Below are 19,084 nucleotides of genomic sequence, written 5' to 3'. Positions count from 1 at the left end.
GTTGACAGACTTTTAGAATATCACAACACAATTTCATGGAGATAACATTTAATACTTCCTATAATCAGACTCATCATTACAATGCTGTTTGTTTAAGCAATTTTTTTTTGTTGTTTGGTTTTGGTGTTTTGTTGGGTTTTTGTGAGAAAGGGGGATGGTTAATTGCTTCTGTACCTTAGGGAAAAAAAAAACCAACAAAACCCTAAACATTCAAATGTGAAGTTTGTTGGGATTTTTTTCCCTACCTATGAAAAAACACTAATTCTGGTTCCTTCACCTTCTCCTGTGAAAATCCTAAAATGGTAGAAATGAGTTCTTTGCCAGAAAACTTCAGTTACAATTTTCAGCCAGAAAGGAAATGTTGCAGGCAAAAAAATTGAGAGTTTTCCAATGCAGCTGCCAATTCTGTAAACATTTGGTATGGCAGCCCTCTGTAATAAAAACTAAAGTCCTCTGCTTACAATAGGAAGCATTAGCTGTCAGCATTATTCCTAATTTGCACAATTAATATGTTTGGTAAATCTGTGTAAACTACAGATAAGCCTTTTTTGCGTATCTCTGAAAAGGACTGCTGAATTTTCTCATCGTGATGTCTCCAAAGCAAACAACAAAGGGCTTTGTATGTATTAGGTAAGAATTAATTTGTCAAATTTTTAATTGTTCTGGAATTGGAAATATGTTGTGTCAGCTATTGTGTGTCAGTACCCAAAGGATTATTATTTTTTTCCAGGATTTACATGCAACTGGAAGCCAGTGTGCCACATCTTTTCTAAACGTTATTGAAAACTACATTAAAAAAAAAGAAAAGAAAAGAAGTACATCATTAGATAATCTGATGTTCATTAATTAAACCCTATCAGTAGGTTAAAAGTGAAGCTTCTTTCATTTTGCACATAAAATCTAAATGTGATTTGAATAGATTTACAGTGGGGACAGCGATATATAAAGCTACTTATACCTGCTGGGCACATAAGAGAAGCTCTTTTAGCATTCATTGGAAACCCTCAACAACTTTAACTTCCATAAATTTTACAAGCAGCTAATATTACAGCATTTTTACACACAGTTTTGTTTATAAATTACAGATTTAAGTTACAATATGAAGCCTACATAGAATTCTATCCATAGGAAATATTCACACACTGTCTTTTTTCCCCTCCATACAACTTCGATTGTCTCACTTAATGTAGCAATAAAACTAAACAAAGTTATGCAGTTTTTAAAAGAAAAAAATTCTTGGTATGTACATACTGTAAATGATGAAATGGCCGAACAGCAACAAAATACTAGAAGGAAAATGTGTTTTTTTATCTAAGAAAGGAATGTCCTTTTCATCCACTGTAGAATTTACCACCTTTTTCCTGCCGCTATTAAGAATATATCCTCCAGTACACAGAACACTGAAAAAAATCCCTCATCTTTAAAGAGAATCATCTTGAGACTTTATCAAATAATATGATTGGGGTGTGTTTACGATTACATTTATCCAGCTTTCATTACCTATATTATGCTTTCTTTGCTGAGAACTGTCAGTCATTCTCTAGTAAACTAAGCCACAATGATGAGTACTTCTTCATTTAATAGGTTTGTGGTGAAGTAACTAATATTATAGCTAACCTTTACTGAATACTTACAATAGGTGAATATAGCTGTAAAAAAAAAGCCGTATATATCACTATAATATTCTTTTAAACACCAGTAGCTTGCAGCCACAACATCACATCAGCCAAAAAAACTACCCGATTTTCCTACTGTTTTCAGCAGTGCCCATGTAATTTTCAACTCACAGGAACAGTAGCCAAAGCAAGCTCTTCAAGATGAAAAAAAAATTAAAAAAAAACCCTAGAAATAGACTTATGGCTTGAAAAGCACAATATGTATCATATTGTTGCTTGCGTTATTGTAGAAAGGAAAATTTTGGAAATTAAAAAAAATATAATTTTTTTCCAGTTTTGATCGTGCATATCCTATCATTGTCATGTTGTTTATTTCAGACAGAAAAGCCTCGCTGAGAGCTTTCTGTTTCTTTTATTGCATTCTTTCAAAGAATAAATACCTGTAGATTGAGCCAATACAACTTAAAATCAAAAGCAGTTGTCATGTCTTTAAGTACATTTTCCTTCTTAATTATGTAGAAGATAAATTTTGGTGGAAAGATATACCATCCTTCTTAAGAATTCGATTTTAGGATCTTATTCATTCTATTATGTAAGGTAATCAAATGAGAAATTGCCCACTTGATCTCTATTGCTAAGGAAATGGAAGATGAAATCTATGAATATGCTATAAATTATAACAACAAAGAAAAGATTGAGTAAGCTATATTTAGACTGTAATATTCCCCAAACTGTACTAAGAAATTGCTTTCAACAGGGAGGAAGAACTGCTGGCAGATATTTGCACTATATGGCCCATATAAGAAAATGAACAGGATTTTGTGTTTTTCTTTTGATTGTTTCTGGGTTGTGGGTTTTCTTCCCCATTTTGTGGCTTTTACCAAGAACTATGGTAAGTTTCTTTTAACTAAGTCCTAACGATTTAGCTTTTCAATTTCAAATTTAGGATTCTATATACATAAATATTCACAAGCCTAACAAATTTGTGTACGCACTAAGAACAGTGTTAGGCTGTGACTATATACACTCACACTTAAAGCCTGAAGTAACGGATTTGTCAGATATGCATTTATAGCTGGTGCTCATGTATAAACGTAGTGCTACTCCCAGACACCGGTGGCTGGTGGGTCGCGGCGAAGTTTGCCAGAGGAATGACTTTGACAGGATCTTCGCTGGCGCAATGTCTTTCGCAGGTGTTGTAGAACTGGGGCCTGGGCCCACCTTGGCCTTTGTCAGTGTCGTCCTTTGGAAGGGGCCTCCCAAGAGTGTGTCGTCCCTCAGGCCTGGCTCCTCGGCCCCAGCCTTGCTGGAAGCCAAATGACGGCAAAGGGGTGTTGGACTGCTGATACTGTGTCAAAGAAGGTGGCATCCAGCAGTTGTCAGAATGGCCTAGGATGAGACACTCCTGTGTGCAGGTTTCAGAGGCTTCAGCCAGGGCTTTCTGGAGATTTACTTCGATAGCTGGGAGGGTGGAAAAAGACAAGACATTTTCAGAGGTCTGAAGACTGATGTGCACAGGGAATCAAGGTTAACAAAGCAATCCCAGTTCTACAATAATGGCCACAGTTTGGAAAGAAAATACCTCCAGGTGTACAACTTAAGCGAAGGTTTAGAGGTTTGCAAGTTTGGGGCCCACAGTGTTGTCATTGGCTATCATCAGAAAAAAGTTAATGTTCAATGAACAGATGATACCATCATTACAGCTATGTAAGTAATGCCCTTATACATTCTACTTACAATGACCTTTTCACTTTCTGAAATTGTCATTTGTGTAATAAAGCTACAAGCTTTATAATAATCTAATACCATAATTCTATATATTTGCATACAACTACTTGAAAAATTATAATTATTAAAATTAGGAATTTTTTTTTAATGTTCTCTTAAAACTGGGTTTTTTGATTGTTTTGCTTTGCTTAAGGCAAAACAAAATTAATCTGGACACATAGCCAAAGATGGTACATTGGCTTCAAAGATGCACTCAAGAGCTTTAAGAATGAAAGACAGCGTAACAGCTATTTTAAAGAGAATTGATTTCTCCATGCATTTGATACTGGAAACCTTGAAAAATCAAAGGGTAATAGCAAAAGAAGCTGTAACCTCTGTAGTTTACTCGTAATCGAACCAGATTTCTTCAGTAGATGCAAGGTTTGTGCCCTTGAAAAAGGATTATAGAAATTGTAATTTTTTCAAAGGCTAAGGAAACTATTAAATCTGAAAGACATAATTTGCAATACATAAACAATCTTGATAAGTTACATTTAAACTGTGGCTTTACCATGTTGTGTAAATTCAAACTAATAGAATTAAACTTCTACAAATCATTCCTTGCAATAGTTTTCATATTATATGTGTTAATTTTATATTCTCTTGCTGTGCACGTGGTTTAAATACACCAGGAGTGAAGAAGAGTATCTGATTAGATATTTTGCTGCGTTGTCTTCAGAAAACTTTCCAATGAAAGATATATACGTATTTTTAATATCTGTCTTCATGAAAATAACATTTAAAATTGGATTCTGGCTTATAACCACTGGAGAAGGTGTGCCGCTAGGAATTACTTATAGCAATACAAGTTCTGAGTAGGAGCCTCTCACCCTCTGAGCTTTATGTTTAAACACACGCTTCATTTATGTTTTAGTAAATACTTTGCATGTTGAAATCTGTGTAAAGCTACAAAGCACAAATACATATTTCCATGTTACATCTCAATACAAATGAATTAAGTTTTTCCTTCAGGCATTGAAATATGTAATGCTGCTGTCCAAAATACAGGATACATCTTTTTTACATCTACCACGTTTAAGTAGACAACTGGTTGCTTGTTGTATCGTGAATGCTATATTCTTGATTATTTCTCCTTAAGTACGTTGTATGAGTATGTGCCAGTTAGAGAAATGATTGTTTATAAATGCTATTTTGCCCTATTACTGGCATTTCAACATGTCTTCAGTCATTTTGTCTCAGTATTTTTCAGTGTAATCCTGACAAAGCTTTGGCACCTTGCTGTTGAAATACTAATCCAGTTTTGATGGGCAGTAGGAGACATAAATATGGAAATCATTCAGCAGAGGCAATAGTTCCTGCAAAAAAAAGTTACTGCCGGTAGATTAGTCTAATCTTTCTGTGTCCTACTATCTGCTATTAGAAACATAAATTTGAGTATATACAAGTCTTGTTAAGCTCTTTAATTATCCAGGTTTGCTTCTCTTCTGATCAAGGCAATTCACTGAAATCAGGTACAACCTTGACAGAGTGTTGAGTTATCCCTGTTTCATACAGAAACTGATCTTTTTTGTATTTATTAAAACCACCTTTTTGATACCCAGTACCTCAGTGTTTCTTTTTATCTCATGGCTTTCTAATTGCTCTTAAGATGTTCTAATTGCTTTTAAAATGCTATTAATTCAGTTAAACTTAAAAAACACACCATTATTTATTTGGAAATAGTACTTACGCATTACTAGCTCTTCACAGCAAGTGGTTACAATACTTATATTGTACTATCTCTCTCAAACTTCAGTAAGAGAGTAAACACAGCTAAACCATCAAAAGAAGCGTTTGGCAATAAAAACTTAACATTTAAGCTTTAGACAAGGCAACTGCAGAAATAAAAGGTCATTTATAAAACATTCTCTACACCATCTCGACAGATCAGTAGGACAATAATTTTGAGCCATGAGTTGCCAGACTACCTGTAGACCTGGAACATGTTACCATGCTAAGACTAACAACATTGTCAGAATGACAGTCTTGTTTATTCTGTTAATAAAGAGATATTTTTATCTGAGTTTTAGTTTTAGCAAAAAAACTTAACAAAAAAAATAACAAAAACTTTAGAACAATCCTGGGCACAATCATAAGTTATGCATACAAATTATTTTGGCTTTGAGTTGGGGTTTCGTTACGCAACAGTCTGCCAATGCAGGACTGTTTGGAAGATACACTTTTTGTAGCAGTCATAATCTTTCTTTCAATGTTGGTATGTGGTACACGTAATCTTGATTGTCAGAGTAAGTTTTTCATCACTGCTTATGATTAATAACACGTACAATATACAGTTCTCATTAACTTTGAAGAGTTAAGAACCTTTTCTACTGAGCACCTCTGCAGGGCTGCAGAACAACAGGAAATAAAAAAGTATTTAGCAAATAGAAGTACTTTTCTGTATGATGTCTGACTCAATTTTTTTCCAGCAGTAACAGTCAAGTTTTGTTTTATAATATACTGCACTCATTTAAAAAAAAAGAAAATAATTAAATTTAAAAAAATCAATTATATCCTTAGCCTCTAGACTACCTTTAAAAGGAGTACAAATTTAAAAAAAATAACAACACAGTTTTGTGGGTTTTTTAATCCAAATCACCTGCGTATAGGCCATAGCATTAGTGCAACCATGAGGCAGTCTTTAGGAGACTGGGTATGCTGTAGGAAACCAAATTAACTAAGGGTGTTACAATGAATATGGTGTGAAGCAGGCAAGATCCCCAATATCTGCATTTAAAGGAAACTTAGGAAATCTCATCAACTGATCTGCTGCAGTAAATAGTACTAGCAAGGATAATTGGGATGCAAACCAGTTTCTGTTTAGTGTAAAGTAAAAATAAATATAACCAGCAGTGTGAAATATTATGTTTTTAGCACAATGAAGTAAAAAATGACTGTTGGAGCATAATTCATCTGGTTTTGAATGAACCTAGAACAAAATGTAGGAAATCTTCTGCATGAATATTCACCAGGCATTATCTTTTTTGCCTGCTCTTCCAGGCCATAAAATGTAGCTTCTTTCTGTCAGTCTAATTCATTCTCTATTTTCCTAACATATCATCATTCTCCTGCTTCTTTAGCACCTGAAATCCTTCTAAATAGCTACTTGGCACTGGCATTGCACTGTCATCTAAACTATGCTTTACTTGTTAATCATACATTTTTAACAATTCCCTATTGTATCGAAGAAGAGAGCTTTATGTTAGCAATGTATTATACTAATGGTGCCAACTTACAATAGAATGCAGCTGATTTCCAAGTATTCTGTTACAGACTTAACACGCAAGGACGTCACTGTAACTAGCACCAAGACATTGTCCTCAGCACCGTATCTGGCTTCCCCTCCACCACTTGCTGCCTACCTTAAACAAAGGATTCTCTGGCTGGCTCAGCCGAGCATCCCAGAGGACCATCTGAGGAGGAATTCAAGCCACGCAGCTCGGTGAGTGTGAAGTTCAGTGCTCAAGTGGCCATTTATCAGAGGATGTGTAAATTGACCATGGCATTTTCTAGCTGCTACTCTTTAAGCTCCCTTCTATTTTGCACCCTTGCAAGTCATTGCTAAATGTGGGTGAAAATAAAGTTTTCTGAGCCCTTCTCTCTCATCTGAAAGTACTAATGTAGGCGATTATTCTGCATAGTCCGATAAGTGCTCAGTGGTAGGAAACATCTGTGACATCTGCCTCTACCAATCAAGTAAAAGAAGGTTCCTGCTGTCTCTGAATATTTTCAGAAGAAATTATGGTTTTTGCTACTGAAATTCAGTGTCTAGTAACATCTTCTCACATAAGATATGACAAGTTTATAAATGGAAATAGAAGTGTACATATCCCCCATGTATGATGAATAAACAATACATTCCATCAAACTCTTACCAGTCTACATCATTTTTTACTTCAAGCAGTAATAAAGCCTTAATTTTATATATTTTTTTCATGCTAAATGGAGACTCTTCAACCATGACAAACAAGTAGTATGAAAGAGAATTTTTAATTCATAGAATAGATCACACTTATGCACATGTGAGTTTACCGCTTTCATTTGAACTCCAGATTGTTTTAGGAATAAAACTATTTTTTAAATTGTCTGCCTCAGAACTAAGAGCATTTTTAAAGAATGTGTCTGTCAGCTCTTAAGAAATGTTTAGATCAGAACTGTCAAATATAACTAAAAGCACAATAGTTAAAAGACTTTCTTCATTGTTCCACAGTCTTTATCATTTATAGGTCAAAGCAGTTTTCAGTAAGAATATTTACTTTCACTTAAGAAAACGTGGAAATCCAACCTTGCCAGGTAGCTATCTTGCAATCAAAACAATTATAAAAAAATACCATTTGATTTTTTTTTCCTGTTTGTTTTTGTTAGGGACTTTGTGGGTATAAAAAGCCTGTGTAGGGTTTTAGAGATAGTAAAAAAAAATGTTCGTTATTATCTTTGCTTTTGGGGGATGAAAGCTGAAGAGCTCTACAATGCTACTCTCCCTCTCAGTCTACAAAATATGTTTTTAGTGACTTTCTGTGGTTATAAAGCCTGTGTAGGGTTTTAGAGATAGTAAAAAAAAAAGTTCGTTATTATCTTTGCTTTTGGGGGATGAAAGCTGAAGAGCTCTACAATGCTACTCTCCCTCTCAGTCTACAAAATATGTGGCACAATACTGCATACTTTGGCATTTCCAGCTTCATATTATGTTCCAGTTTTAAGAATATTTCTCATAGAGAATTCTCAAATGAAGATAGACTGTTAGTACAAATGTATTATCAGCAGTCTCATAATGCTGAGAAGTTGGAAGCATGTACTTGGTGTATAAACGATACACTTTCTTTTCTACCCCCATGCCCTCCCCTCCACCCCCAAAAGCGAGACATACTACTAAGATGACATCAAGAGGGCTGGTTCCTTTCTCGGCCTGCCACAGAAGTCATCGCTTGCATCACAGAATCACAAAAAGACTTAGGCTGGAAGGGACTTTTGATGATGTCTGTCTAACCTTCTGCTCAAAGCAGGATATCTTGGTCAAAATAGAAGAGAATAGTTTTTCCAAAAGTTTAGGCCAAACTTTCAGAATTGCACATATCCCTTTAAAAAAAATCTGCATGTATATGTTAAAAGGGAGATATGCGTTTCTAAGAGTTGAACGATCGAGAACATGAGCTCCCAGAGAAGCCTTAAAACATCTCCACCTTTATCCACAATTGTAATAATGATCAAAAGACATTTGTAAATGTATTCATTAGCAAAGTACTCAGATTCATTAGAAGTTCAAAAACTGCCAGACTGCACTGTACTGATGCAGGCTTAGGGGCTTATAAATTGTGCAAAGAAAATATCAAAAACAATTTAAAAAAAAAAAGAAAACAACTTAAAACACAGAATATAGAGTGCTTGAATTTAAAGCTATGTAGCTGAAGTCTTAATGAAAAGCCAGTATTGAATTTGACACATTTTGGATGCAAACCATCCCGTGTTACATTTAGAGCACTCTTGTTTCATAATAAAGCAAGCAACAATTAGCAAGCAATTAAGCAAATTGCCCATAATTATGCCATTGCTGAGCTATTTTTCATATTTTCACAACACAGCACATATATGAATACATGGCTTGCAGTGCCAATGCTATTCTGTCAGCATCCAGAAGTGCCTCTCATTTACTGAAGCGTTTTGTATTAAACAGCTCCCATTGCACATTCAGTGCTCTCTGCTCAGCAGGAACCCACCAGAGTGATGAAGATGACAACCTTATACTACTCATCTCAGCCAATAGCTCCTAAGGAATGGGTCGTGGCCCCCCCATTTTTTGCCCATGTGTATTTACTAAATGTGGTAGTAAATCTAAGCAGGAATTCAAGCATAATATAGGGAAATTATAGTCCAGAATTACCCTGGTGACCAAAAGTGGCCACTTGGGTAACATCATTTAGCGGTCTCCACTATGTGAAGAGAACAGAAATGACATTAACAATAAAAAAGGGAGGGGAGAATAGTTGTTAGTGCAAACTGGGTTACTTTAATAAGGTCAGGAGGAAGAAGCTTGAATGTAGAAACGCTAAATAACTGCTGCTATAATATACTCTACTTTTTTTGGTTTAATAATAAAATGCCTTTGGCAGAAGTTTCCTACGAATATTTTATTTCCTGTACATGTCTCAATAAATTAAAAACCTAAAAGAGTTACTTAAGTTCTAGCCTTTGAACCATTTTATTCAAAGAACAAGTAGGACACACCAGTTCCTTTAGTTTTCAGCTGTGTGTTCAGAGCGTACCCCTACCAGAGCCTATGAGAAATCACACTCGGAGGAAGATTGATCCTCCAGATGTTCTAAATGAGGAATCAACAGGCATGCAGGAAATCACACATTTTCATGTGCTACCTAGGCTTGCCAGATTGTACTGGATATTTTGCAAGAATAAGCTCTCCTTCTATTCCAGTGAACACAGTTTATATCCTAACATCCATGGTTTTAATTTGAATTTAATCCTAAAAACTGCCATGAGTTCAGCTTCTTATTATAAAATCCCAATGGTATGAGGTGTGAGTATTTTGCACCTGGCTTCAATTAGTCAAGCAAACGTTATCAAAGATGGCTCGGGAAAGTTGGTGAGGAAGAAGACAGGGAATGGAGGAAGTATCAGGGCAAAAGAGACAGCATATGGTAATTCCTGTATAATTAACTATGCTTGTGAAGTGAAGTGAATCTTTCCTTCACAAATAATAGCAATATAAATAAAGCACATTAATCTTTCATTAAGTCAATGCTTACTGTTATTTTGACTAGAATTTCAATCTTGTATTAATCAAAACCAAGAAATGGTCTAAAAGCAATGCTCCTGTAAAAAGTTCAGTTTCAATAATTGCTGTTTTCCAGGGGAAGAGATTTCATCAAAAAAAGCTCAAGCCCCCAAACCTCCTGCAACCTCTTCTGTTTCAGCCCAATGAACACGGGCGTGACAGTTGTAGAATACACAGCACTGACCCTTACTGCTTCAACAGTCCAATTGTATTCATCTTTAATGTCCATGTTTCATTGCTAATTATGGCAAAACAAATATGGTAATTTGCAAAGGATGCATGTTTCTTAGCCTAAGAAGTGTATATTGAGTTATCAATGAGAATTTTAACCATAACTTGTAAAGTATAATGACCATCTAAAATGAATAGTCTAAAATCTAGTATATTGATTACAACACTGGGTAATACAACGTGCTTTATTTAATATTTAATTAACTGCTTCACATTTGTACTGAAGCTTCTTAATTATTAATACATCGTTCATTATTTAACACAGAATATAAATTTAAATTCAAATCAATTAAACAAGGTGAAACTACATAGTGAAAAATGGTTTATACTCCAGCAATAACCTTTGACCTGGAAACATAGTAAAGAGTGAAATTTGCATTTCTTCCCCCATACTTGAGAAGACTATGCATTTTAGGTGGTATAAATTAAGCTCTTCTACTGATGTAAAGTTTCTGTAATAAACCCAACATCCAGCATGTTTTCATAACATGCTGGATGAAAAAGGGCTTCAGCTGCCATTTTTCAGCTGGTGCCTGGAAGAGGAAACATTTTCAATGAGTTTTCTGTAGGGCATTTGTAACACAGCAAACTTTCTCTCCTGATGCATAAAACTTCGTTTTAAGCCTTTCAAGAGACAACTCTTACTTGCAGTAAGGGAAAGAAGAGTCTATAGATAAAGTTGGATACCCAGCAATTATCACCCTGGAATGACTGCCTCTTCAAGTAACATCTTTCTCTTAAAGCGGTGGGCAGCTAAGCACCACACAGCCAGCCGCTCGCTCACTGCCACCCCCTCAGCGGTACTGAGAGCACTGAAAACCTTTTACCCTTCTCTGGAAGACGAGCTTTTCTCATCGTTGCTATCTGTTACGGTGACCAGGAAGACACAAAGTGTAATAATGTTAGTGTATCTGCAAGCGTTATTAGGGAGTCTGCAGCAGTAAGTACAACACAAATTTCACTAAATACTCTATGATGATGTTTCTAAAGCCTTATTGCTCGCACGTGTCTGTATACATATATAAAACCTAGTTTTATGCTTTCTTAAATATCCTTAAACTTCACTTGAAATATGAGATGCAGGAAATCTATGAAGAATAGTATATCTCATATCAACTTCGAGAGATTAAGTTTCAAATGCTCAGTAAAAGTTGCTCTTAAACGTGCGAGTGGAAGTCATCCCTTAAAATTTTTTAACTTAAAAAAGTGATCTAGTCAAACATGTTAAAACAGAATGGGGGCTAATTGACAGAAGAATCACTTAACCAGTACAAGGTAACTCTGTACACTCTGAAATACCATTTATGTCTCCTTTTAGTGATCAAATAGTTATTCAAATGCCTCATTAGGAATGTATATGAGGATCCATTACCATCAATTAAACAGATGTGTATTTGTGTAAATTTATTTTTTTATTTAATCCAGAGTCAGTTCACCATAGTATGTTCTTTCATTTAATTCCACATTGAAGAGAATCTTTTGCACGTGGGTTTGCTGGGGAATTTAGGGGCATATCAATATACTATTTTAAGACGCACTGAACATGTCAAAAGGATAAAACAAAGTGAGAACATGTATTATATCACGGAAATATGATGTATTATATCATAGAAATATGGCCATTACTATACTTTCCCCATAAAAGCAGGAAAAAAATACATTAAAACAATATAAAGAGCTTGAGGTTTTGTCCGTACAGAAAGGTGGTTTATCTGAAACTATAAAATGAGCAGTCTTCAAAATGCAGCTTCGTATAGCTAATCCTTAGAAAAAGAAATTCACTTAGCAGTAATTTCTACAGATAATTCTTAACATCTGCTCTCTCTCTCCTTCAAACCTAGCTATAGAGGTTGCTTGGTTTCAGTTACACTTGCATTCAAATATATGTATTAAGTTTTAAAAAGAAGAAAATTCTTGCTTACAATATCTACAGTGTAAGTATACAGAATATAATATTATACTCAGTTTTTAAAGTGTAAGTTTTAAATAAAATTGTGTGTGTGTGTGAAGGAGAGGTAGTTTACAGATTTTATTATAAATCACTAAATACTTTGAAAGGGTGAAGATTCATAAAGAGAGCTAAGAATCACTGAATCTACATAAACTCATTTGGTGTGGAAACAGCAGAAAATACATTTCTTAAGCCTAGGCTGTGGACATTGTGATTAAAAAAAAAATCAATTACCTTTTGTGGTTCTCTGGCTAGAGAACAAAGATCTGGGCTTGGAGATAGGAAAAAGGACGAACTTCAAAGACATAAGAAGGGAACAGAATTTCTAGGGGGAATAAGGTCAGTAGCATTTATTCCTGACAAAAGACCTACATGAAAATATTAGTATACTCTCATACTATTGTAATAATGAATTCTAACACTTGTGACAATAAGCAGATCAGATGAGTGAGTCATCCTCAGCAGAATGCGGAATACAGGCAGGGTGATGAAGAAGGGGACAAGCAGAAGTTCATTTTCAGCTATGTTTGAGATACCTCACATATGGCAACTCCTTCAAGGGATAGGTGTGGGATAAAAGACCTACAATTCTGCTTCAAATATCTGTATTTACACCCTTTATTCACTTCAGTAAGAGTTTCTTGATGTATCTACATGCCAAATGGGGCTCTGTTTTCTTTTTATTGACTTTACAGTAAAAATAAGCAAAAGTTTGGTCTAAAGTAGAATACTAAGAAATTCTTTTAAATTAAGTAATTGAACAACTGTGGACAATTGTTCATGGTTTAGACACTTTAATGAAATGTTAATTTTCAAAAGGAAAACATAAAAAACCCAAATGCTAAGTAAGCTAGTAAACATACCTTTCCTGTCATAACTCAAGAGGTAGACAATAAAAGATATTTTGAAATTGTGTTTTCATCAGGTATACACAAACAGAAATTTAAAGTCAAAGGCCACTAGACCATCAAACAAAATAAACCTACAACATTCTAAAAATATTCTATGGCTTTTATGCTGTGACTCCAATAGCATTTTAAAAAAAAAAAAAAAACATTTTTCTTTATTAGAATGTAAACAAAAAATGATTTGTTTTTATTATGAAATCCCTGACTTCATTTATTTTGTGAATACTTCTAAACATTTTTATGATATTCACCTATGCTGATATCTAAGTAACACACTATGCTTATTTAAAGCTCACTGAAGTTTTTTTGACAAAACAATTTTCCATCAAAAATGTAGTTTCAAAGTTCAACTGTTTTGTGACAGTGTTGATTCAAATGACATTTTGGGGTATAAAGTATGGGAACTAATAGTTTCCATTTTCTCTATTAATTTTATTTTAATTTAGATTTGTAAAATATGAGAATCCTTAATATTTCAACATTATGCAGAAATGACATTATTGAAAGGACATGTTCTCATTTCTCCAAAACTTTTCCTCAGATTTTCCATTTCACAATAAATTTCAAGTTCAGATTATGATTCTGAAAAACAACACTGCTTACATTTCGCAGCATCTGCAACACGGTCTAACACAATCCACAACCATTTCCCTTTCCTAAATTCCCTGCGACTCCCTTACCATTACTACAGAAGAACAAGCCTTCAGAAAATCCAGAATTATGAGTAATTAGGATAACTATTGCGGGGCCAAGAGGGCACACTTTTTAATTCCCCTAAAGCGTCCAGTAGCATGTCGGTTCTGCTGTGCCTGTTAGATTCCTTAATGACAATCTACAACCTTGCGGAAGGACGGACTGAAGGAGTAAAACTTTGACATTTCATATCTCTGCAGGACAAAAGGATTCCCCTCCTGCAGCTTTTGTCCTCCCCAAGAGGACACTCTCCTCCATATGGCTGCAGCTCAGGAGGCTTTTTCTCTTGGAAAAACCTCTGAACCACAGACTCCTTGATGACTAGACAACATTTTCTAACCAATTTTTCACAGCAGTTTTCTGTCACTACCACTTTGTCAATCTGCCATAGACTACCCTCAGTGGAACCATGTAGCTACTCATCCCTTTGACAAAGACCCCAAAAAAGTGTGAATACATGGAAAGGGCCATGTTTCATTAACAACTTTGTGATTGCTGTAAAAATGAAATTTGAAAGGTAATAATTACATTTGTAATTACTTAGGTCTAAATCTCTTATGTTTCCTACTCCCTCTATTTCTGGGCAGCTGGAGCAATGACTCATTAATAATAATAAAGTCATTTAACCCTACAGGCACATTACAAGGAGAAAGATGCCATTTGTCACCAACGCAAATAGAACAATCACTGAAGGATACAGAAAGACCACTATTTCATATTTATTGCAAATGATAAAAGGGACATTTTGCACTCATTCTTACCATGACATCCCAATCTGCTTTTTAATTATCATCAGCAAACATAAGGGGACAGCATACAACATATGAGGGACTACTAATAATGTATTGTCATGCGGTGACATTTCCATAATCACTTTAAATCCATCCTATACATATGTACTAGTTAAAGCTTTCAGCTCATGAAATCATACCCCCTAGTAAGGAATGAATTATCCTTTGCAGATTTAGCACACAAAGCAGCTCTTTCCCAGAGTTTGAGGGTCTGATAGCTGACGTATGTATTGTTATTACATTAACTGATAGGGTTTGGCATTCTGTTGCATTTACAGTTGAATACAGTATAACTTAAAAATAAGTACATTTGTATATTGGTATTTTTAGGCCAGGAACTTTACAGTTGTAGTTGTCACTGGCACTAATTTAGCCATGGACTTCTGCTAGTAGCCTAATTTTGCAGTGCTTTTCAGTATTGTTCTGTACTTTGCTACTACAAGAACTCGGTAAGAAGCACTCTATATTAGATGAAACAAATACCCTTATTCATAGGGAACTCAAGTAAGTAACTCGGAATTTACTGGATTTTAAAAAAGAATTACTGATATAACTGCCTGTCTATGAAATAAACTGCTGAGGAAGAGAAAAGACTATTCTTTCCCTAAAGGATTTATTCAGGAGACATGAAACCTTGAGGAGAAAATATGAGGAGAAATTTCTACTATGGTATTAGTATGAAAACAAACGAAAGGAAGTTTCATATAAACAAAAGTCACCATAATCTGAGTTTCAACTCTATCAAGGTAGAACTCAAATTCTTCTTTGCTTTGCTTTATCATCAGCACTTATCTAACCATCAGGCATGTAGAAAGACCAGGGAACAAATTTAACAATATGAAGTTATAAACTGTTATTGTGTAGGGTAGAAAGGAGGTAAGCAAACCTCCTAAATCTGTTTATATCTTCCCCAGGTACCACAACAGACTATATAAAGACATGCTTAAAAAAGTTAAATAAGTAGTGTTAAGAAATAAGACATAAGGAAAGAGTAAAATGCACAGAGTAAAATGCATATTTTCACTCTTAAGACAGTGACAACACAGAATAGCTTATACATGGAATGAAATGTTTTGTCAAATTGAAAAATGGAAATAATATGAACACTACAATTTTCACATCAATTTGAGGTAAAATGTTTTGAATTACAGTCATTTTAATCTTGTTTTATAAAGAAAATTACTTCAAATGGGTGATAATTTAAAACAGCATAATCCAAACTTCATTGTGCTCCAGTCAGGCACAGAAGTGTGGCTCTGAGTGATTTGGAGCAATCTTTGCACAGTAGCTCAGAGCCTCATTCAGAATAGACATTTGAAAGAAGAAAAAGGATGCCTGACTGGAGTTTCCATCATTTACCTATGAATTCACAACTACTTACTGTGATGGCTACGACTTCCTAATTGGGCCTTTATAGGCATTGCTAGCACCTTCAGAAATTTGGCACCATTCTGATGAGGTGATACGTTCAGAGTTATCATCTCTTTAAACATTCAATTGCGACCAGTTTCTTCACTGAAGTTTTGCTGTTTGATTGGAAGCTTCTTGTATGGCTTCACATAAGCCTTTTCCAACTATGAAGAAGTTTTTGGCATCAGGGAGTTAACAGGATAGAAAAATATATATATATTACAGACTTTCCCCTTTTCCTTTGCTGAAGGAAGAAAAGAAATTACCTCTCAGAAAATATGCTATTTAGTTATAATCCTCAGTTTCCCTTGAACAACCTCCAACAGTGACTTTCAGATTTTCTTCAATATTCTTTTCTTTTTTCCTAAGTGATTTTTCAATTAAAATATAAAAATATTATGATTTTAGTTAGTAGCATTAGTAAACTTGTAGTTTCCTTCTCTAAAGCAGGTGATTCTCTCAGCACCTGGATGATTGACACGATGGGAATAATTTAGGCCAGATCACATTTGACACAATTCTTTAAAGAACAGGATTTCTCATAACATACGTAATTTTAAAAGGCAGTGTTAGGGAACAGTCATAGCTGTGATTATTCTAGAAGATTTTAGGGTCAGTAATATCAGCCAAGAGAATGGGAGTGAGCAACTGCTGACAGTAATCTTTTCAGCCCATTTCAATAGCTGTCAGGACAGGTTCTGTGTCTGCAACCATAAGGACTATGAGGATGCTTGAAAACAGGGTAGTGTATTTATTACTATTAATCTATTTTAAGAAACGATTCTGAGCACAACAACTATAAAACTGTGGGGGTATAAAGTTAAACTTCATGAGGTATACAATTGTTCAGGAAATTAATCTCCATTACTTCAAAGATAGGAAATTTTAAAAATAGGATTAAAAAATTGATTTATCTTTAAAGTACGCTTTTATAAATGTAATTATATAAACATCTTCTTCTTATAACCCCACACTGTCTATGTGTGTCTATACTGAGGATTCTGAAGAGAGAGATATATTTATCGAGCTCTCAATTTCAGAGTAGGTGTTAAGTTTTGACTCAGCCCTATTTGAATAACAAGACGTCCTAGCATAAAACAATAATTTGTGTTTTTATACATTTCATAGACCATAATTGACTTTGCAAAAAAGTAATGTTCACTCCTGTTTGATAAGCTTTGGCATGAGTATACCTAGGCTAACAAAAGCCTAACATATATTATTGAATGAGGTTCAATACTAGCATTCAGATTTGTCAAGGAACTTACCACTTTCTTTAGTATGTAAGCCTCAATCAGCCATTTCTCTGTTGCCTATGACAGAGGATCCCTTAGAAACAGATTTAAGAAACACTCAGTTCTTAGAAAGTCACTGAAGCTTAGCATCCAGCTCTTTTGAAAGTCCAAGTTTCAAACTCGTTTGGAAATCATGGACATAGCAGGCATACGTTAAAGTTAACCAAATAAAAAGAAATCACAACAGTTCTTGTTAGGAATGGAAGTTCATATACTACCCTAATCTCTAGTTTATGAGAGCAGATCCAAAACTGCATAATTTATGTTTATTTTTTCATAGGCTTTACAGAAAAGATATTTTAAGTCTGGGTAAGTGCTGCTCTGGCAGATACGTATAGAAAGCTCTCACCATGTTTGGTACACAAATTTCTTTTTAGGAGGGTACAAACCTGAATTTCTGAAGCTGATGTTCCTTAGCCTTCAGTGGAGTACATTTGACAATCATTTTTTCTACAGCAAGTATGGATGGCAGGAGGAGTTCATACTTAGTCTGTATTCCAAAAGGTTGCTTTAAAATCTTTCTATGGTTTTTAATTAACCATAGGATATAAAAGGACCTAAATGAAAAGCTACCAGTCAATTGCTGACCAAGTGTTCACCAGCCTGTTACTGAACCTATTTCATCTATTTATTCCTTAATTCATCCATAGTCTCCTAGAGATGTCATTAGTATGCTCAAAGTTAATTTATTATCATCTATTGCTTCTATTCAAGCTCATGTTAACAGAATAAATTCATCAAAAATGATCAGACTTGAAAAGGCAGATTTGGATTCTGACAGAGAATAATTTATCATGGCTGGGAAAAAGCCTCTCACCAACTGGGCTGTTGGAATGCTGGGAGATGAAGTTGTAATGACTGCAGAACTTTTGCAGAAAAGGACATTAAAGTCTCAAGGGGAAAACAAACAAACAAAAAAACCCCAGAGTCTAACTCCCAAAATATGTAGGTTCCTGACACTGACTCTTTTTTATTTTCACACTCACAGGTCCTTTTTCTCACTCTCTGTGCTGCCTTGAGGCAGAAGTAATCATTAAGTCTCCGCTCGCCATCATTTGCATACCACAGAGCCTACAGTTATGGAGGGACACCATCACACAAGTACAAGGAGTGCCAGTGACATTCAAAGCTGTACAGAAATGGTACTGATACTCAGATGGTCACAAACTGTTAATCAACAGATCCATGCAGCACAGGGCTTCATAGTAATGCTGCATAATGTAACGCTAATTTCTTTCATTTACAATTTGTTGCAATTATCCCTTCTATAAGAGTAATTAATAGATTTTGAGTAATCTACTACTCTAAGTATTATACCACACTTTCTACTTATCTACAAATTATCTGAATTCCAGGAACAGCTGGATATAACATACAATTTGTTGTAATTATCCCTTCTATAACAGTAATTAATAGATTTTGAGTAATCTACTACTCTAAGTATTATCCCACACTTTCTACTTATCTACAAATTATCTGAATTCCAGGAACAGCTGGATATAACAGCATTTTTAACATAGAATCATAGAATCATTAAGGTTGGAAAAGACCTCTAAGATCATCGAGTCCAACCGTCAACCCAACACCACATGCCCACTAAACCATGTCCCTAAGCGCCTCATCTACACATCTTTT

At 34.9% G+C, this 19,084-nt stretch overlaps 1 protein-coding gene across 1 annotated transcript in view; it reads right to left on the bottom strand.

The window, feature by feature from the left end:
- Positions 1–2,685: 2,685 nt before the first annotated feature.
- Positions 2,686–19,084, bottom strand: part of LOC103899476 (protocadherin-11 X-linked) — a 532,785-nt gene continuing 516,386 nt past the window's right edge. Inside the window, exon 6 of the mRNA XM_019472250.1 lies at positions 2,686–3,077. Coding sequence (XP_019327795.1) covers positions 2,686–3,077 — 392 coding nt within the window. The remainder of the gene's footprint in view (positions 3,078–19,084) is intronic.

The sequence above is a fragment of the Aptenodytes forsteri genome, unplaced genomic scaffold (assembly GCF_000699145.1).
Source record: "Aptenodytes forsteri isolate BGI_AS27 unplaced genomic scaffold, ASM69914v1 Scaffold371, whole genome shotgun sequence".
Taxonomy (NCBI): domain Eukaryota; kingdom Metazoa; phylum Chordata; class Aves; order Sphenisciformes; family Spheniscidae; genus Aptenodytes; species Aptenodytes forsteri.
This window is presented reverse-complemented; position numbering and strand designations above follow the sequence as displayed.